The sequence below is a fragment of the Lepidothrix coronata genome, unplaced genomic scaffold (genome assembly GCF_001604755.1).
Source record: "Lepidothrix coronata isolate B3197 unplaced genomic scaffold, Lepidothrix_coronata-1.0 Scaffold85, whole genome shotgun sequence".
Lineage (NCBI taxonomy): Eukaryota > Metazoa > Chordata > Aves > Passeriformes > Pipridae > Lepidothrix > Lepidothrix coronata.
This window is the reverse complement of record NW_016690265.1, coordinates 2,422,095-2,442,584: the sequence shown is the minus strand read 5'-3', so window position 1 is coordinate 2,442,584 and position 20,490 is coordinate 2,422,095. Positions and strand designations below refer to the sequence as shown.

At 42.2% G+C, this 20,490-nt stretch overlaps 1 protein-coding gene across 1 annotated transcript; it reads right to left on the bottom strand.

Moving 5' to 3' along the window:
- Positions 1-1,629: 1,629 nt before the first annotated feature.
- On the bottom strand, positions 1,630-11,186 carry LOC108500178 (neuropeptide-like protein C4orf48 homolog). The gene is made up of 5 exons (XM_017820828.1): positions 11,067-11,186; positions 10,803-10,856; positions 8,558-8,700; positions 6,676-6,764; positions 1,630-2,158 (listed from the first exon to the last, which is right to left on the bottom strand). The coding sequence occupies exons 3-5, from the start codon at positions 8,679-8,681 to the stop codon at positions 2,087-2,089; spliced, it is 285 nt and encodes a 94-aa protein (XP_017676317.1). The 5' UTR covers positions 8,682-8,700; positions 10,803-10,856; positions 11,067-11,186; the 3' UTR covers positions 1,630-2,086.
- Positions 11,187-20,490: the final 9,304 nt, after the last annotated feature.

Below are 20,490 nucleotides of genomic sequence, written 5' to 3'. Positions count from 1 at the left end.
GTCCCTCAGCACCATGTTCACTCACTCCATGGTAAATTGGAGTGCCACTTCTTGCTCTGGCAGTGCTCCAGCTGGACTCAGCTGACCTGAGGACAATCAGCCCCACCACTCACACCTGCAGTGCCTACACACAGATTCACCAGGATGGGCAGCCAGGGGTTCACGGAGAAATCCCCAGGACTAGAGGGAGGGCAATGCCAGACTAGAGAGGACAGACAAGACAGGTCCAGAGCAAAGCAGGGGAACAAAGCCAAGCTATAACAAGACGGGGATGAGCCAAGTGCAACAGAAGCCAAGAAGCTCTGAGAAGCCACTCTGCTGCAGCCAGGATCAGCTGAAGCCCTCCAAAGGAGGCTTTCCTCCAGAAGTCCTGAGAGTGCTCTGCCATGCATGGGTAAGGACTGCTGCCCTTTCCCACTCTCTGGGAGGGGAGCTGCAGGTGAAGCTTGCAGTGACTCTGGTTTTGCCAAGCAGCCCGATATCAGCAGTGCCAGTGCTCCCAGGCTGTGTGAACAGACTTAGGGAAAAACATACAGCACAGGTGCTCTCTGAGGGAATTTGGAAAAATAACATCAGAATCCCCTCTCCAGTTCACATTGAGCTTCTGTGCTGGCCTGTGTCCTGGTCCCACGCAAAAGAGCATGATGCACTTCTCAGTGTGCAGCAGTTGCACACTTTCCAAGCCCTGGACAGGTTTGGGAAGCCACTCAGGCTCTCTATGGTGTTCCTCTACTTCCCCACTGTTTGTTACCATGCCTAGAACTGCACTGGCAGAGCAGTAGTTTGATTTCTTCTCTCATCCACTTCCAGCAAAGTCACACCAGTTTAGTTAGAGAAGCGAGGTGACAGGCAGGCACTTTCTTCCAAATTCAGCTGAAGAGATTTTTGTCTTCAGATGTCCCATTCCCTTCCCAAGACAAGTTATCACCCCATAGCGCAATGCTGGAATGGTTTGAGACAGTTAATAATTCATGTCAGACAAACTCCAAGCATCTACAACCTAACTGAGACTTGTGAGTAGACACTGTCTTACAATAAAGGGGTAGAGTTGAGGATAAAAACCATCTCAGCTTTCAGGTACACAAGTCTTTCTTCATGCCTGAAACAAAAAGAGCAGTTTTCAAAGGCAACTACAAGGAAAAACCAAAACAGTCAGAGTTCAGTATGTCACAGAATGGACCAAATATGTGTGTCCTAATCACTGTGCTTCACTTTAAGTAAAATAAGGCACACTCTCAGGAAGGAACTTCTTGGCACTGCATGGAGCTTTCCTTCAACGCGATGCTGAGCAGTTGCTGGTGGCAGCATTTGGTACAGCTGGAACTGGCAAGGCTGCCTAGTCATACCCTTATTCTCCTTTTTGTACACTATCCATTTGACTTGCCAAGATAAAGCTATTTAGAGATACAATAGGTTAAGAATGGAGTGTCCAGGGAAGGAGGGGAAGAAACTAAACACTTTAATTGAAGAAAACAATACTCTTATGCAGGATAACAGAAAACTCAGCACTGAGATATAAACTGGTTTGGTGCAAGCACAGCACACATGTAACTCCTCATGACACACACCTCATTACAGCTGACAGAACTACAACATGCCTCAAGGTGGTCACAGTGCAAACAACAAACAGAAAGGACTTCTATCATCTTTAATACACAAGCAAAGCCTACAGAGACCACAGTGTCCTGTCTCAATATAACTGGGTAAGTTACCACAGAGATATGTTCATATTGGAGACAAAAAACAGCTGCAAGTGTCTCTACAGCACTGTTGGCCAAATTTATCCTGTGGGTTACACTTGGCAAACTCTGATTTAAAAATCAAAGCAGGTACATTTTCCCCCCACTCTAATATTAAGTAATAGATTTATTGAATTGAGACATTACTGGCAATCCAGCAAGTGTGAAAAAAAGAGGGTACTTTTTAAAAATATACACAGCAGACAAATACATAAGACACAGGCCCCCAATTTCATCAGTACATTGGGGCATACATGCTTGCAACATGAATTCCATAAAGCTGTATTTTATACAGCTGCATTTTAAAAACTGATGAACAGGTGACTCTCCTTGGTGGCCTCCAAGATTCAGTTCAGTAGATTGGCAGCTACACAGTCACACAGATTTCTCTTTTCCACCTGAAGAAGCAGAGTTTCTGTCTATAAGAGAGGGGGAAAAAAGCAACATCAAAAAACAAGTCTCAGCACTGTAAAACTAATTAGGTCCCAAAGAAAAGTCCATTTTACGTTCATTCTAAGATTTGAAAGTGGTTGTATGAGATGAGGCTTGGGGTAAAAATCAGAGTTGTTTTTTACTGCTCTGCAAAATAATTTAGCTTTTGTGGGATTAATTGGCATACCAACATGGCAATACTTCTGTGACATGGAGAAATTCAGTGCAGTACACATTCATGTTTTTCACATCAGTCCATTCAGTATGTGTCTGGGTGCTGTTATTTTTGTTTAAAGTTATTTTTCTTTCTTACAATCTTACTTCAACAGCACAAACTGGAGCATAAGCTCAGACGTTCATTAGAGGCTTAAAAAGATCCCAAAAACCTGTCAGAAATTTTCTTTTACTTAGAAACAGACTCAAACATTAAATTTAGAATATTACAGGCTGGACTCACTGTTGAAAGTTATACAAAAAAAGTAAGGCATAATTTAATTATAGAATATCTCAGGTTGAACGGACCCATAAAGATTATGAAGTCCAACTCCCTGCTCCTCACAGGACTACCTAAAACTAAAGTGTATGACTAAGAGCATTGTCCATCATCCAGCCTGAACTCTGTCAGGCTTGGTGCCATGACCACTTCCCTTGGGACCCTGTTCCAGTGACTGACCACCCTCTCAGTGAAGAGATTTACTTCTGCTTTAACTTCTCTTGCTTCCCCATTGTTACTGTTGATGTGCCTGAAACAGGGGAGAGGTGCCAAGCTGGCCTACAGCCATCACAGCTCACACATGGGATGTATCTGAGAACCAGTCTGATCCAAGAGAGGACTTCCTCCTTATTGTCATGGGACACAGTAGCTGTGGGAAGTCCACTCCCCAAATTATTTCCTACTGCTGCAACCAGCTACGCAAAAAAAAGGGTATTATGGAGACTACCAGCTCTAAATGCCAATCAAATCCATCCTTAATCTTCCTGACTTGTGATTTTTGTATGAGATGGAATTTCCATGTGATAAAAGACTGTATTTTAAATCCTGTGTTATCCATTGACCCACATCAGCTAAAGGCACTTAGAGCAGAGACGGGCTGAAGCATCCTGCTTTCCACTTTCCTTCTTAGTGCAGGAAAAGCTATCTGCTGCTCAGGGGTTTTCCTCAGATGATAAATCACTAGACACAGCTCTGTGGTTCTATATTAAATCAGGAATCATTTCTGATCATTTCAGCTACCCTGCAAAGCTGGAAAGATCTGATCAGGCTTTGCTAATCATTGAAAAGACACTCAATCACCACACTCTCACCACCTTTTTGACATCATTTGCAATGGTTTGAATAAGGGAGGTTGACAGCATGCCAACATCTTTGGAGCTGAGGCCCAAGGCTGCTTACCATCTTATATACCTTTAATAACATTTTCAAGCCTTTATCTTATTTTCAGGGACATATCTAACTTAATGTGCTTTAAACATTCCAATAACCATTGACAATTTAGAAAGCAATAAAGAACAAAATGAATGGCACTGAATACAGCTTTGCTGACTGTTCTGAAAGCATGATCACAAAACTGTTTTCACAGAGTTTTGTTGTTATTCCCTGGTAGGTTAAGGCATGTTTTAAAAAAATAAAACTAAACCAAAATAAAAAAAAAACAACCAACCAAACAAACAAGAAAAAAACCAAACCAAACCCACCAAAAAAGTCAAACAGGTTCCAGATTCTAAACCTACAAAAAATCTGTTAAGTTCCAGCAAAAAATGCAGTTCCTGAACTTTTCAAAGTTGTAATGCCATGTCCACTGGTTAACTCCGAAAAATGAGCTGGAGTTCTAAAAATAACTGTCTACAGGGCAGACTTAGAGTGAACTGTGCAGCCCATGGACTGGATTTGTTTTCCAGGATTTGTTTTATGGCCGTCTCCCTGCTGGGCTCTGTCTTGAGCAGCTTCTGGTTGCTGTGGGGAGCTGGCTGTGAACTGGCTGAATGGTTGTGATGGCAGCAGCTTCCTCCCAGCAGTATGAGACCCCTCTCCCCAGTTCCTGATCAGAGCTGCACCTGCCACATACGGCACTTTGGCCAAGTGGTGAATCACAGATATCCCCAGAAAATGTTGCCAAAACAACTAATCCAGCCTGCAGCCTGCTCCAAGGGGCCAGCAGCAACAAAAGGGTGGAGAACAGTTACACAGAGGGGTAAACAGGTCTGGTATATGTATGGGTAGAAGCCAGACTCTCAAAGGTGGTCTGTGACCCTTCTCTTGCTGAGAGAGTAAAATCCAGCCAGCCTGACAATCAGTAAGGGATCTTCACATCAGTTTAGGTTACAAACACATCTAGTTTTGTAAAAGGAAGGAGATAAAGTCTATGGCCTCCCTAAAGGGGTGTGTGACACAGTTAGTTTGCTTTGTGAGACACCATGTAGATCAACACAGGGCCAAATTAAGTGTGAAAGCTCTTGAGCTGTGCAATAAAACTATATGGTTTCCCCTGTACAGAACTGCAGAATGAGATGTGCAGGAGGAATTAAATGACAAATTCCTCTCTTTTGGCAATCCTTGTTCCTCCAACACAGAAGCTGCTTAGTCATCTTCTAACAATCTTGCCTGCAAACAAAAGAGGGTTTTTCAGAAAATTAGTGTATCCAGTGGGAATATTAACAAAGGGAATTGTATTTTCAGGGACAGAAATATTTGCCCCACAAAGCAACAAAACAGACTAAAATAGTGAAATGTGAAATATCTATGTAGCTGAAAGGAACAGTCTTAAAACTCTCAGTTTGCATCAAATTGGGCCACAGCTGAATAATAAAAGTAAGAATTAAAATACCCTAGAAGGCTGTTCCAAGAAGTCCTCAACTATTAAATGTTTCCATATCTTTTGAAGATGTAGGCAGAACTCCTAGCTTAATGACTGGAATAGGCCTGTCCTAGTCCAGGGGAACTGAAGGAGCTCAATATGGATTCAACTCCTTAGATTTTAAAGTTATAAGAAAGTGAGAGGTTTGTTTTGGTGAGAATATATAATGGAGCCACATTTTCAGGCTTGCTGTCAAATCTACAACTGTGAAAGTTAATAGGACATTCATCTCAACTGACTTTTTTTCTATCCTCACTTTATCTCTTTTGCTTCTTTTACTTCTATTTTTTGAAAAGTATTAAAATAGAGTTGCTATCTTTGGGGTTCTTATGGCTACTCCTGCTTTGGATATCTGTGTTTCATGAAGTTTCTCTCTTATCTACAATCTGAAGGTTTTATAAAGGTCACTGCCATAGCCAGAGAGCCAGAGAAGATTTTAGGAGTTGAGATATTTTTGAATCAAGATGAAGAAATTCTGGTGAAAAGTTCAAAGGTTTGTAAAGGAAGGAAAAGATGTACTAGACCCACTTTACAGCACAATCTGAACATCTTGTTTGGGCTGTATACAGTGTTCAGAAGATCTATTCATTAGCAAGATTTCTTCATGAGACCCAAAATATATTTGACCTGTAATTATTGAACAGATTTTGTTTAACTGTAAATGTGTTACATACCAATCTGGTTCTGCTGGAATGTTTGTTTATCTTTTTGTAGTATGTCACAATTCAAGGCATCTTCATTCCTGCCCTTACATTTTCACTTAAATGTCAGGGACCCTGCTCGAAGTTACCTCAAACCGTTCTTCAAAGATGCCAGTTCACAGGCTTTGAACTGTGAACAACCTTGACCACAGATTAGAAAAACAAAAAAGTTTGAGTGCCTTCTGTTGAAAAATCTGTGCAAGAGTGTAGATATAGCACTTCAGCTAAAGGGTACACAGGAGGTGGGGACAAAGCCACCCTCCTGGGACACCTCCATCTGACAGCAGCTGGGACACAGCCACGCACAGATTGCAGGTTGCAGCAGCAAGAGAAAAGATTCCACTTCTCTCACAGAAGATACCAACTTTGGCAAATTCTGCACACTGACTACAAGCCAGACAAGTTTCATTCCCTGTGCTCTTCTACTTTGTGGCGGTTTTCATCATTATGAAATCGGAGAAATGTAAAAACTATCTACGGATGATGTTTCCTTCCTTAGCCTCTCCCCAGGGGTAAAAGCATGTGCAGGGGAGTATTTTATTTTAGTAGACTTTTTGTTTGGCTCCCTCCTTTTGGGTAATAAATATAAATGATACTTTCACCTTACGCCCCCTAACATAAAAACAAAGGTGTGTGCTCAGCATTTGGAATGAGAAGAGCAGCACTAATGGCTGTAACTTTGCATGTGAAGGATAGAGGGCTGAGGATGGTCAGCTCACTCCTTCCTGTATTTCCTGGTGTCCTGGAACCCCCAGGCAGAAGAATTCCACAGATTATTGCATAGAGAGGTGAAATGGAAATGTAATTAACCATCCTCACCTTAGAAGACAGGACAGTACAGTTCACTGAGTGCTTGTGCAAAATCCATCCACCTTATCTACTTTTATCCACAGCATATTCTTCTATATAAAAAAAAAGTAAAAAGAAAGAAATTTAATGTTTCCTTACCCGCGTGTCTAGGTTATATGCTGTCTTCTTTAAATCCTGCAGAGCCCTCTGCATGAACTCAAATGCATGGCAATCAACACAGGGACGGCCTAGGAGAGCATTTGGTAGAGCATTTAGTAGAGAATCATGACTATATGGCATGAAAAGTTAACTAGAAGGATTAAACAGTGATTTTGAGTATCTGAAAGAGCTACAGGAAAAAATCCACAGAGTCTATACTGATGTAGGTACCCTTGAACAATCTGGGTTATTGTAAATGGTCCATCAGGATGGTCCACCAAGTCTCTCAATAACAAAATAATTACTTCAACAAATTTGCACTAAAATTTTTCTTCCTCCTTTATTGCTGTGCCACTCTTCCTTGTCAGGGGAAAGTTCATATTATGAAAACACTAACCACATAACTTGAGTCTTTCATTTTGCTCCACTAACCTCAAACACATTTTCAACCTTATCTTCAGATTTTTCAGAAAAGACCTCTGAAGCCGTGAACCTGTTCCCTGGAAAAATCTTATCTCCTAATCTCACAAACTTGAGTTCTAAATAGAAAGCTAATGGAATAAAACTGTCTGCAATATCACAGACAGACCACTTAGCCTCTAACTTCGAATATGATAAAGCTTAGTCTAAACAAATGCCCTGTCATTAGTGGGCATTGCTGATAAGCAGAACTGCTGCAATCTGGACTCACTGCACTGTTTAAGAGAGCATTCCCAGATCCAGACACCCAGACTGAAGGCCACATCATCATGTGGATCATCATGTAACACAAAACTGTGCCCCAACAGATAGCAGTACCGAGACAGAACAAATATAGACATGATGAAACGTCTTTGAATCATCAGGCTGTACATATGTTCTTATTTCCCTCTCAGTGGCTGAGCCTTGCTGACAACTTCACTGGAAATACTGTGCAAGTGAGAAATTCTGAGTGCAGGTTCAGTTTGCTCTCTGAGGTCTGGTAAGGAAGAAGGGATGAAACCTAGACTGATGCTGGAAAATCCTGCAGTGTCAGCCCATTTTGCAAACACTTGATGTTGGACTGATTACTACATGCCTCTAATAAGCTGGAGTATGAGCTTCCAGCTCATGATCTGTGTGCTAACCAGCAAACAGAAATTTTGCCTGCTGGAGGAAAGGAGCCTGCCAAATTCTTTAACCGGCTATGAAAAAAGAGAAAAAGAGATAGAAAAAAACATAGAGCAGTATTACAGACCTACTCTCTCATTGCTGTACCATCACCCAACTTTAGTGTTACTATATTCGCACTGGACAAAAGTTGATGTTTTCACATCAACAATTTCAGCAGCTTTCACATCAACAACTTGATGCAAAGACTTGTCATTATGTTTATGATATAAAATAAACTCAATACAAATCAGCAAAGGAGAATTAGGTGTTGAAGGCCACAAGGCTAGGTGTTTAAAAAAGTTTTCTCGGCATCTTTGTTGTGGATTTTTTAAATAAAAATAATGACTTTAATATAGCAAACATTCTCAAGAATGAAATATAATGAACAACCAATGTTGGTTGAAAAAGGGTAAGTTCTCAATAATGTCTCTGAAAAGCAAACAAGGTGTTTCCTGGCATAGAAAGGGCTAACACATTGAAAGTGATATACAAAAGAAAAAGTGCTGAACAGTGGCAGATTTCAGGTAGAAGCAAGACAGCAACGGGCAAAAGACAAGGATAAGACAGTGGAGAGCCTTGGATGCAAGAGCAAAACAGCACTGGTATGCTATCAAGTTGTGGTTTTAAAACAATATAGCCAAGACAAGTCCAAAATAGTTTGAATTATGTGGACAAGCTTCAGTGATGTGAAGTTCTGCAACATGGAAACTACAGTAGGGGCTGTAGGGGAGGGCTGCAGGGTGGTACATACTTTCAGCTGGTATGGCTGTTCCTGCTTCTTGATCAGCTCTAACAGGGTCCATGAAGAGTAGTACAACCACAAAAACTAAAGGAACTGTAAAGATGGCTCTTCTCAGAAGGCAGGGTGGCAGCATCTTGGGAGTGGGTGCTTCTCTGTTTATCAAGAGAAATAAACAAGTTAGTGAGGAACACTGTGGATACAAGGGTTTTGTTACACAGAAATTAATGTTCCCGAAGGCTAAAGCATTGGCAGGCTTCCTCTGAAAGAAAACAAAATAGCAGATCTAGAGCATGGACAAAACTGTTCTGTACTTTTCCAGCAGTGCCAATAAATCCCAACTGGGAAAGAACATCCCTAGACATGAAGGACAAGATCAGAAGTCCCTATTCAGTTTTTGGTTTCATTTGCAAGCTGGGATGCCAACAACTTTGCCTGCTCTGTGACTTTTTTCTAACTACACAGTCCTAGACTAGCTGGTCTGGAGAGCTAGACTAGCTGGGCTTGGAGACCAAAACTGCAGGGATTACAGAGCTGGCTGAAACAGAGCAGAACCTGGAACTGAGCTCTTTACCCTCTGGCTTGCTTTACTGATGCACCATTTTTTTCACAAAAATAATAACTAAAGGTAACCATTAGCATTACACACCACACTGATTATAAAAACTTACTCCTTTATAAAAGTAGATAAAGAAAAGCCTTTTGTTAAACCTCCACAAATTCACAGGTAGAACTTCTAACAGCAAACACATCAAAACTCTTTGACCTTCTGTTTCCCCTCCTAATCTGGGTTTCAGACTGTTATTTGCAGCCATCCGTTTGTTCCTGAACACCACAGCCAGGCCACACCATGCCCTGAAGCTGGCAGAATCTGTCTCAGCAACAGCTCCCCTTCACACAGTGGTAACTTTTTTTAAAAGTACACAGGTTTCAAATTAAGTAGTTTCTTGACCTGACAGGTAAACTGTTCAGATCAAGAGGGCCTGGCTCAAGCTGCAACAATCTATTAGAGATTTCAATCCAAGCATCAAGGATTCTGGCAAACTGCTAAAGAGGTCCTTAGGTACCTTTCGTTCCTGTACATTCAAATGGAAGAAAGAAAGAATCAAATAAGACTTAAGTTATGGCAATACAATAAAAGTCACATGAAAAATATCTTCAGCTAAACGTCAGAAAGCAGGACAACGTTCTGCCTCTTTCTGATTTTTAAGCTGGTGCACACTAAGCAAAAGATGTTGCGTAAGAGCACCAAATCTGCATGTACTGAATGTGAGAGTACAGCACTCCCTAGAACAGATTGTATTTCACATTTAGAAAGGCAGTAGAGGGAGGCAAGAAAGGAAAGGGTTTTCCCCATCTTGCCACAAACACAGAACAGAAAAAGCTTGCTCTTCGATCTATGCAATCCACCTTTTCAGATGCAGCTACTCTGAAACTGTAAATTCTGCACAAACACTTGCAGCATGTGCAAACCAGCAATTCATCCAGGAAAGGAGCAGCCTTATACACATCTCCTTCCTGTGCACCTCAACCCAAACATAAGATAGGGAGTGGTTCAGAGGCAAGAGACAAACATGTACGTGTAGAGTCACAGATGTATTTGAGCACACAGAAAGAAAAAGATCTGGTAATGTAATTTCTATAACCTCATAACTGGGTTTCCCACCCCACCCACTATTTAAATCTGATGTGATCCTTTTTCTTATTTCTACAATCATTAAAATAAAGGGATTGAAATTATAACAAGTGGCTTGGGTTTTCTGTTTTAATTAATGGTGATCTGCAATCAAAACCAGTAGAATCAAAGTCTTTGCAACAGGATGCAGCAGTGTCTCCAAGTAACAGTAAACTAGGATAATACCAGCCTCTTTTGAAAGTACCTGATGAAGAAGCCTCCTGATCAGTAGGAGCAGAGGCTATTCTCATAGTTGACTGAGTACTACAAAGGTTCATCAAAACAAAGCAGGCATGCCGGTAAACTTTTTAGGGTACCTTACACATCACCCACCCCAGAGTCAGCTCAGCTTTGTATGTGAGCCCCACAGCAAAACAATTGTTCCCCGAGTGCAGCAATCACCTTAAATCACATCTGACTCCTGCCTCTTAGTTATTTCATGAAAAATGGCAAGGAATAATCATGACAGGCTTCAAGGGTGGTCTCTCTCTGCAGTGCAACTGGGAATGGAGATAGATCTGTGCATGGACTACTGTGAAAGAGAAAAGTCATCCCCTCTAACAAAGGAAAAAATATCAGTACCTGATCTTTCTCTTGTCTTTGTGATGGTTTCTTTGAAATGGCCGCTGCAAACTGCTAAGAGAACAAGTACAGCATTTCTGAGCATGTGCACTGTCTCTTTTTAACCTTCCCTGAAAGAGGTTATTACTATGGGGAGATTTCTGCCATGGCAACAATGCAGAGCACTGCAGCACACAGTGCAGATTTAAAGAGCCACAGGCTGTGTCTCCCAGGTCTGGGGAAGGATGTTTCTGGTTTGACATGCAAGATCCAGTAGTGACTTACCTGCTCTGGGTAAGGTTTTTAGAGCCAAGCCATTTGATCCATCTCTGCTGAAGTCTGCTGAATGGTTTTCCTGAAGTCTGCGCAGCTGGATGTCGTGTCTGATTCAAGCAACTTGCTTCCCTAGAGCCTGAAAATAACCATGACAAACTACACCTGCTTTATGTGAAATGAGGACAAACCATGGGATTGCACTCAGGAGTTGTTTGGTGCACTGTCGATCATTTGAATGGTTCTGAGTTACAGGGGTCTTAAGCACTCCTGCCTGCTTTCCTGGGAATTTCTGTGATTCCAGTTCCAGGGTTGTTAGGAGCACATGCAGGAGTCCAGGCACTTAAACTCTAAATGGGAACTCGAGTCTGAACTCAGAGTAAACTTCACCCCTATTTTCCAGCCTGCACCTCTGTTCCCCTTTCAATGCCCCATGAGCTGTGCTCCAGGACAACACTGACAGCACTTGAGCTGAATGCAAAAACATAATGAAGTGCAGATTATAAAAGTGCTTTTGTCTAAGCAAAGCTAAGTTCAGGAGTTGCATCACACACATCCCCCCCAAAAACCCCACATTTCCCATCACAAATTAAACACTAGCAGTTCTTGTTACAGAGAGAATGAACCCAGCTGAGGGCAGGCACAGCACTGAGGAGCATGCACAGGACTTCAAAGGGACTGTGCACTGTGTTTGCTTTAGCAGGTTCAGTGGGGACTCAAATCTTCAATGCCATCACAGTGAAAGTTGGGGGCACTCCATGTCCAGGAAGGTCAGGCACACAACCTTTTTTCTTTCATGATCAGAAAGTCTTTTGCAGAATTATGACTAAATTGCTGGCTAACATTCTTCTTTTCAACATGCTCTATAACCTGTCTCTCCTGTACAGCCCTAGAGGAATGGTTTGCTCCCATTAATTCAAGTAAGTAAGAAGCTAAAATGTCAGGTTGTTCAGTGTGTAACTATGCTGCTATATGAAGTTACAGCATCCATAAGCAGAGTCAAGAGGGAATTAATTATAGTACTGGTATCCTTACACATCACAAAAAACAGAAGGCAGGGTAAAATAATTTTTAAGACTGTTCTTTTGGGAAAACAAGATTTAGCATTGCTCTTGCAGAGATAACCATAAAGGATTTGGTTTGATTTAGTATCTGCCTATACACAAATTATAAATGCAGAACTTTATTCATGGTCATTCTCTGCCCTCTAATCTCACACCTTGGCCTCTCTTCCTGATAAATAACATAGATATTCATATAGACACACCCCCCGCAGACATGTATACCCCTCTCTCTCTCTATATATATATGTCTTTTTGTAATGTGATCATTCCCAGTAAATCTTACTCTGTTCTCCTGAATCCTGTCCTTTTTCTATCACAACAGTAACACCAAGCAGTCAACTCTGGTACCTCGGGTGTTATCATGGATTCATTCTTCTAGAAACTTGCAATGGGCTTCTGACTCCATTACTTAAAATTATAAAAATCCATTTCTGCCATTCTCAGATGTCAAATTGCTTGCTCTAAGCATCTCATACAAGGTACCAGAATGTCCTTTCTTTAGCCTTGTCTTAAATCCTGCATGGAACAACTTCTATTTTAGTGTTTTAAAGACATTTCCTCTTAATTCACTTTTCTCCACTCTGCACTATGTTAAGCACTGTTTTTTTCTCTTCACTGAAGTTAAAATTTTCTTAGCTGGAAAATATCAGTTCACCAAGGAGGAGGTCTTCCACAGAAGAGTTAGAGATCCCATTTTGGGATATTTTTCATACAATCATAGAATGTCCTGAGTTGGAAGAGACCCACAAGGATCATCTAAGTCCATCTCCTGGACCTGCACAGGACAACCCTGAGAATCCCACCACGTGCCTGAGAGCATTGTCCAAACACTCCTTGAACTCTGTCAGGTTTGGTGCTCTGACCACTTCCCTGGGGAGCCTGTTCCAGTGCCCAGCCACCTTCTGGGTGAAGAACCTTCTCCCGATACTCAAACTAAACCTCCCCTGACACAACTTTGGGCCATTCCCTCAGATCCTGTCACTGGTCACCACAGAGAAGAGATCAGTGCCTGCCCCTCCACTTCCCCTTGTCAGGTTGTCGAAGATGGCAGTGAAGTCTCCCTTCAGTTTCCTCTTCTCCAGGCTGAACAAGCCAAGTGACTTCAGCTGCTCCTTGCACGGTTTTCCCTCCAGGGCCTTCACCATCCTCGTGGCCCTCCTTTGGACAATCTCTAACAGTTTCATATCCTTCTTATATGTGGTTCCCAAAACTGCTCACAATATTCAAGGTGAGGCCGCCCCAGTGCAGAGCAGAGCAGGACAATCCCCTCCCTCAACTGGCTGGTGATGCTGTGCCTGATATCCCCTAGGACATGGTTGGCCCTCCTGGCTGCCAGGGTACACTGAAAATTTTATTTTGAAAATTTTGAAATTTTGAAAATTTTTAAATTTTTATTTGAAAAATTATTTGAAAAATATTATTTGGATAATTTTCAGATTGATAATTTCTGGCTTTCTGCTTGAGAATTATTTTCTTTTTAAACTAAGCTTAACAAAGTAAAAATATATTACAGAGTCTGTTCATGGGACTGCAGAGTGGGAGCAGCTCTCATGTTAAAGATATTTAGGCACATCCCCAACAGAACATTACAACCCAAAAAAAAAAAATCTTTGCTTCTCATATTTCCCTCAAGCACAAAGCATGGGTCATACAGATGCTAGCCCAAGGGCACCTGAAAACTGGAAGTACAGACCAGGATTGGGACTACACAGCACCTGCACAACAGCCTTCAGTGGTGATTTCACTGGTGTGCCCCAAGTTGCAGTGGTGGGTATGAGGAATCCATGGGATGAGCGTGAAAAGTGACATTTGGGTGAAAGCTGGAACATGCTGGCTCCCCAGCTGCCCTGGGGGACCATTCATGAGGAAAGCAGAAAGAATTTATAGCTTCTTTTCTATAATAAAGCTGAACACAATGGATTTTTTTTCAAGATTCCCACCAGCTAAAAAACATCAAAGCGCTGTTACTGAGATTTCATTTTTTCATCTCGATAGCACATGTTTTGATACTATAAATATTTCTGTGGGATTGGGAGAAAAGCTCAAGCCTTTACCTCTAAGCCTCTTCACTGCTTGGTATCTCCTTGGTTCTTAAATCTAATACTCTGTCACAGCAGAAAACTTTCTTCCCTCACTAAAGATAACAGATTCTGTCATTTCTCCTGGAGACACTTTTATGTTTTCTCACAGCCTGCCCTCTAAATCATGGTAAAAATCTCCCCGCAAGGTGCCATCTTGTCTTCCATCAAATCCTCTTTTATGCTTTACCTCTGCCACGAATCCCAGGAAGTGCCGCTGGCCGGCAGAGCCTGGGGAGGAATCTGGCTGGGGCTTCGGGCGGCATGCAAATGTGTTTGTCACACCAGTATCTCCCTGCCTCACACCTCCCGATGAGTCCCCCCTCCTGATCCTGCAGTAATCCCGAGCTGTGATAGCTCGAGGGCAGGGGCTGTGTTTGCACTTGTTGGCGCAGCACCACAAGGCTGGAGTGTTGATGGAGGCCTCCGGGCAGATGTGATGAATTAATAAAGACAAACTACCTAAAGCTGATCTCATTCTCACCCCACTCTGATATAGGAGCTATTCATAGAGCAAGCCTCTTATTCTTTTCCTCACAATGTAAAGCTCTTGGGACGTGTCAGAGTAACCAGATTAAGAAATGAAGTCTGCATTTGTTCCCTGAACAGGTCTCACCTACTTTGGTAGCAGCAAATAATCACAATTGTTCCTTCTTCCATTTTCCCCACCAGTAATTTTAGGAATAATTTCCTTGTCGGGAACTCCAAATCCTGCGGTTCCCATCTGTCAGGGTATGGATCGCCTGAAGTCATTTTAGGACCCAAAAATCTTGCATTTCAGCACAACACTAAGGCTGGGCTCACATCCAAGTCTGGCTTTTCCATACAGCTCTCAGGGAGATCTGCACTGTCAGAACTGCTTACTGCTTTTTGGATGAGATGTTGAACCGGGGTCATAACTTTCCGCATCTCTGCAGGAGCTGAGAAGCATTTAAAAATCCCATGGCGATATTCAGGAAGGGTTAGTGTTAGCTGAGCTATCCTTGGCTTGCGCTGTCCCTATCCACCCTCCTGCATACACAGCTTTGGGGAAAAAAGCTGCGTTCCAAGCTGTGCTTGAGCTATTTCAGGGTACATAAGAGCTGCAACTTTAACTAGTTTGGGAAGTCCACAGGGATGTCTTGAGTACTCTGCAGCAACTAGACAAATATATAGGCACATGAATGGGCTTTGAACTGGAGGGGAACAAACCACTACCTTCCCAAGCTTCCCAGTCTAGAACCAGACTTTAGAGTCCAGGGGTCTCTTCTAACACAAGTGGCCTAGGAAGGTAAAGAGAAGATCTCTCAGCTGAGAAGCAATGCACTGTTACCCAGGTTCCTGGCAAAGGATGCTTGGAAAATAAAGGAAGTGAGATTGCTAACATTGGAAGTTTATTGTTGACCCTTTTTTTCACCAAAAGATGTTTATTATCCAAAGTCTGTATAAGGGCTCCCAAACTTCAGAAATCAGAAGACCCACATTCAGAGGGCTCCAGATCCATTCTCTGCTCTAGGAATCAACTCCTCCACAGCTAGGAGACTGATCCAGGATGACTTTTATGACACTGATACTTGGATCTCATTGATAATCAATATTCTGACATTATAATCTCTATGATTTAATTCTGTAAAGTTGGATCCACCTTCATACATTTATGTTTGAAAACTGCCTCTCTAACCTGGGATCATGTTTATGAGAGATTTGCAAGCTGACAGATATGACTTCTCCTTTTTGCAATTTTTTTCTCCTTTCTACAGTGACAGTGCTACAAATTGCAAACTGATTAGTGCAGTACTACACTGATGCTGCACTAGCTGTGACTGCACAGTTTCCAGCTAAAAGCTTACTCATGTCTGCCTTCAAAATATCTTGTAAATTAATTCCTCATTTGTGATCAAGGGATGTTTTTAGACTGAGGCCAAAGACAAATAAGCAATTAATATTCCTTAAGTATCATTGTAGTGGCCATAGTCTTGGCTGAAATCCTGGAACACAGACCAGAACCACCACTGTTAAAATCATGACTAGAGTAGGAGTAACTGAGTCAAAAATCAGTGATCAGAGCTGGGACAGACTCCCACCCTTAGGAGGTCTATAACTTGATCTAGGCACGGATCAGTTCTAACACACACTCATGAACAGATTAGAATCCCCAAGTCCTCAAGCTCATCTGGCTTTCTAGAGGGGTACACAGGGTAGAATGGGTTACCTGTTCCTTGGAGAATTTTTTTTAACTGTGACCAAAAAAGTGTAAGTCTACAACACTCAAACCAACAGATTAGGTTCAGATTATGAAGAATCCTATGTTAGTCTTCTTATTTACTAAGTTACAGTTAGTAGTAGTAACTACTGTCAACCTGTGTTAGCACCCCTAATGCTGTCCAAATGCCTTGTAGGACACGTCCTACACAGGAGGTGATTGCCTTCCTATGCTCTGACATCCAGTCTCAGTTTCTAAGCAATGTGTCCTCTCATTTCTATCACCCAGGGAAATATCTTGGCTTTCTTTCACACTCATCCTCCTGGTTATGCTATTGTGTTTCACTGCACACTGTTGTAAATCACATGTGTGCAGAAACACAGTGTCCAGGGTTGAGATACCCACCTGGTTTTAGGCAGACAAATGCAGGGTAGCTCTGCTTTAATGCTGTTCATTCCCTGTCCACTTCCAACACCTGCTAGAATACACAAGGCAGTTGAGTATCTCATGCCCCAGCAATATCAAACTCATCCTACAAAGCACAATGGCGGTTCTGCAGCTCTAAGATTATGCAGAATGCACTTTAAGAGAGCAGAGAACAGACCAATCCTGTTGAGGACATTTTTCTGCACAAGCAGCTCAGAAGAAATATAGTGAATGCAGAGTCCGGCCAGAATTAGAAAATGCTGCGAAATCTTCCTCTCAATAAAAGCCTTTCAATAATGAGAAGCCTCCCAGGAAGCCGAGATGCTGAAATGTTCCGCTGAAATGTTCCCCTGAAATGCTTCTTTTTCTCCTGAATTTCTGATCTTCATATCCACCCACTTAAAAAGCAACAAAAATCCCTACCATGGGAGGAAAAAAAAGTGCATTCTAAGGGGATGAGGATGTAGAAGGAAAACAAATATGCCACAGTGACAGGTGTATTAAAAAACTCTAAAACAGACGGCCTTTCAGTACCTAAAGGTACTTCTTAGCAGGACCTCCTGAGGCAGAAAAAGGGGTTATGATTTTAAACTAAAAGAGGGTAGATTTTGATTAAATATAAGGAAGAAATTTTTTTTATGAGGATGGTGAAACACTGGCAGAAGTTGTCCAGAGAGGTGGTAGATGCCTCATCCCTGGAAACATTCAAGGTCAGGTTGGACAGGCCTCTGAGCAAATTGATCTAGTGGAGGATGTCCCTGCTCATTGCAGGGAGGTTGGGATAGATGGCCTTTAAATGTCCCTTCCAACACTTTGATGCTATGATTCCATGACCTACGAAGTGTTGCTCACTTTGTCATGTCCCACTGCCATGACTTCTGTGGATTACTGGTTTAAGAAATTTAAACCTCAGCAAACCAAGAAAAACAGGATTTTCACTGTTACGTTGGAACCCAGAACTGTCAGGAAGCCATAAGTCTGTCTGAGAGGTGAATCTGCCTGCCAAAACAGATGAACACTTCTTCCAAAATTCAGCACGGCCTGAGTGGGAGTTGGACAGGTGCTTATACAATTTTAATAGTTTGAAACAGTGCTTATGCTTAAAAGCAGGAGCAGGTTATTTGCAGTGCAGCCAAATTTTCAAGGTGAAGAGGAAAAGAACTCACAGAAGATATTTTACTAGGTGCTTAGAGACGCACACAGGACAGTGTGGCAGTTGAGAGAAAGAGATATCTGTCAGCCAAGGTCTTCCTTTTCTTACTTTGCCTCTGGTCCTTTCTTATACTGCTCTTTTCTCTTATACAACTTCTGCAGTAATTACTCATTCTTGCTTTTAGGTCTTTGTCCCCATTTGACATTTTTTGTTCTCTCAGCCCCTGATATTCCCCTGCAATCCAATGCTCAGCTGCAGTGTGTGAATGCTGACCCTGGTGTGGGCACTCAGCTCTCTGAGTGCAGTTTAACAACCCTCAAGAGAAATAGTTGTTTGTGCACCTCTCCACTCCCTTATCCCTCTGCCAGGATGTTACTGTTCTGTAGGAAGATGGCTGGAACAAACACATTGGCTTCTCATCCCCTTGCAGTTGATAGTCTGGCATCCTATGCCACAGTGGATCACAGGGTGTGTTGTAAAGGGCACTGTGGAGTGTCACTGAATGACTGCACTTGTCCCATCTGCCAGAATTAGCATCAGCTCAGCTGGCTTGCTGCTCCAAACACAAGCTAGTGCAGACTGTAAACAAAGACTGAGATGAATATAAAACAAAGAGAGACTCCTGTTTTTAAAAGTCATGTAACCACCCTGAGAGCTTCAGACGTGCATGGAAGTCTTTCAAAATATTGTAGAGATAAAGGGTATAACAGGTTCCCTGAGATAGTCAATAAATCAGTATGGGTACTAGGACTGTGATGAGTCAGTGTTTAACAGCTATTTGGGGACAGACATACACTTTTAAAAAGAGGAATGTTACAGGCAAGGTGAGGGCTGAGAGAAAAAGCTGCCCAATCCATCTCCCGAAAAATAACAGCTGGCTTCAAGTTGAGCCCTCAGCTATCAGCAGGAGACTGTACAAGTGCTGTGAAGGTCTGACTAAAGGTTTTCCACCTTTTTTCACTCTGAAGCCCATTTTGCCTTTTCTAGAACTTTCTACATAATTTTAGGAATATGGGAAAGACAAGGCAGTAACCACCTAGTTATTTCTCTTCATTGCTTCTGGGTGAGGAGTCTGCACCTGGGACAACCACCCTATCCCCAGGAACGTGGGCAGTCCACAGTACCAGCCTGAATTATTTTAACTGCTTTGTTTGAATCTGTGCACTAACTACTTCTCATCTCCACATCCCAAAAAAAGCAAAAAGCAAGGCAGAGCTCTCAGTTGCACAAATATTTTTCTCTTGCCAAGGAATCTTCTCTGGGCTAGCATCCTGCATTTTTATCCCAGAGAGCAGCATCCTCTCTTCAGAAAACAGGTATGTTTCCCACTACATTCTGGAACTTGTATCAGGAGGGAGAAAAAGGAGATTATGTGAGAGTTGAAAGATCCAATTTTGCAAAGCATAAACTCCTGCAATTTCTATGCTAATGGTGCACCTGTGATAAGCTGATGTTGTTAACATGAACAACCTCTCAAGAGTTACTGTTTAACCTAATATGAGCCTGAATCACTATGGGGCAGTGGGTTCACATCTAGGGCATGTGGCTGTTATATGAGGAGATTTTTTAATAAGCAATTTGAAATAAATATTTTTCAAGATTTAAAAAAATTCTAGTGGATTTGTATCAACTTTGAAATATAGTTGAGGCAAGTAAAGGTCTTCCAGTAATGTTAGATGAAGTATCTTTTTGACAAAGAGGTACCAGGGTTTTCTAGAGTGTTTGAAAAAGCCTGCACTATGCACAGCAGATAAACGTGGCTGCAGTGTCCTGGGTTGTTAAAGCTGAATTACAACTTTTATTGTGATCCTCACTTAACCTCTCCAATTGCTAATTTTTTCCTACACTGTTCCAGAACAGAAGTTAATTTAGGGAAAACACTTGAAACAGAATTTATGAACTGGTGTGAGAACAAAACAAGCCTACCATTCCCCATTGGCTCCAGTGGGTTTTTTTTGAGCCTGAAATGCTCCCACTTGGCTCAGCTGTTTTTGTCTTTAAACTTGAATGGTTTTGAGTCAAAAGCAAAGAACATCTGTTTGGCCGTTTTAAAGCTAGAAGTATTTAACATTTTTCTCTTGATGTGCACAATTTGATTCCCTGCCCTGCTGTGTGGATGTTACTGGAGGGGCTTTATGCATGATTTAGAAGCCAGATCGGTGATGCAGGACACCCAGGATGGCCAGTGGCAGACAAAACGATGTTGGGCTGGGGCAGGGCCAGGGCCAGGAGCCACAGCTCCCTTACAGAAGCATTTGGGGGAGGCAGTGGCTGTCGGCTCCCGGTTCAAATCGAGTTCTGAGCTCAGCATGAGCTCCTGCCTTCCAGAGAGGCAAAGTACCACCCATTAGCCAACCAGGAGCAGCACCTCGTTTCCTTGAGAGGCAGGTTCCAAGCCAGGTTTGTGCAGGAATACATACCCTCTTGTTGAGGACAGAAAAATGAAGCACTTCCAGACCAGCAGTGTAACCCTCTTTATCCTGAACTTGAGGAATGCCTCTCCTCATCATTATCACTTAGACCTGCAAAGCTG

What these genes read in the sequence shown, in the direction of transcription:
- LOC108500178 (XM_017820828.1), bottom strand. Translation starts at nt 8,681, where the DNA reads ATGCTGCCACCCTGCCTTCTGAGAAGAGCCATCTTTACAGTTCCTTTA. An exon ending in AACAGCCATACCAGCTGAAA is followed by an intron (nt 6,765 to 8,557) that starts GTATGTACCACC and finishes ATGCTCTCCTAG; the next exon opens with GCCGTCCCTGTGTTGATTGC. An exon ending in CATATAACCTAGACACGCGG is followed by an intron (nt 2,159 to 6,675) that starts GTAAGGAAACAT and finishes CCTCTCTTATAG; the next exon opens with ACAGAAACTCTGCTTCTTCA.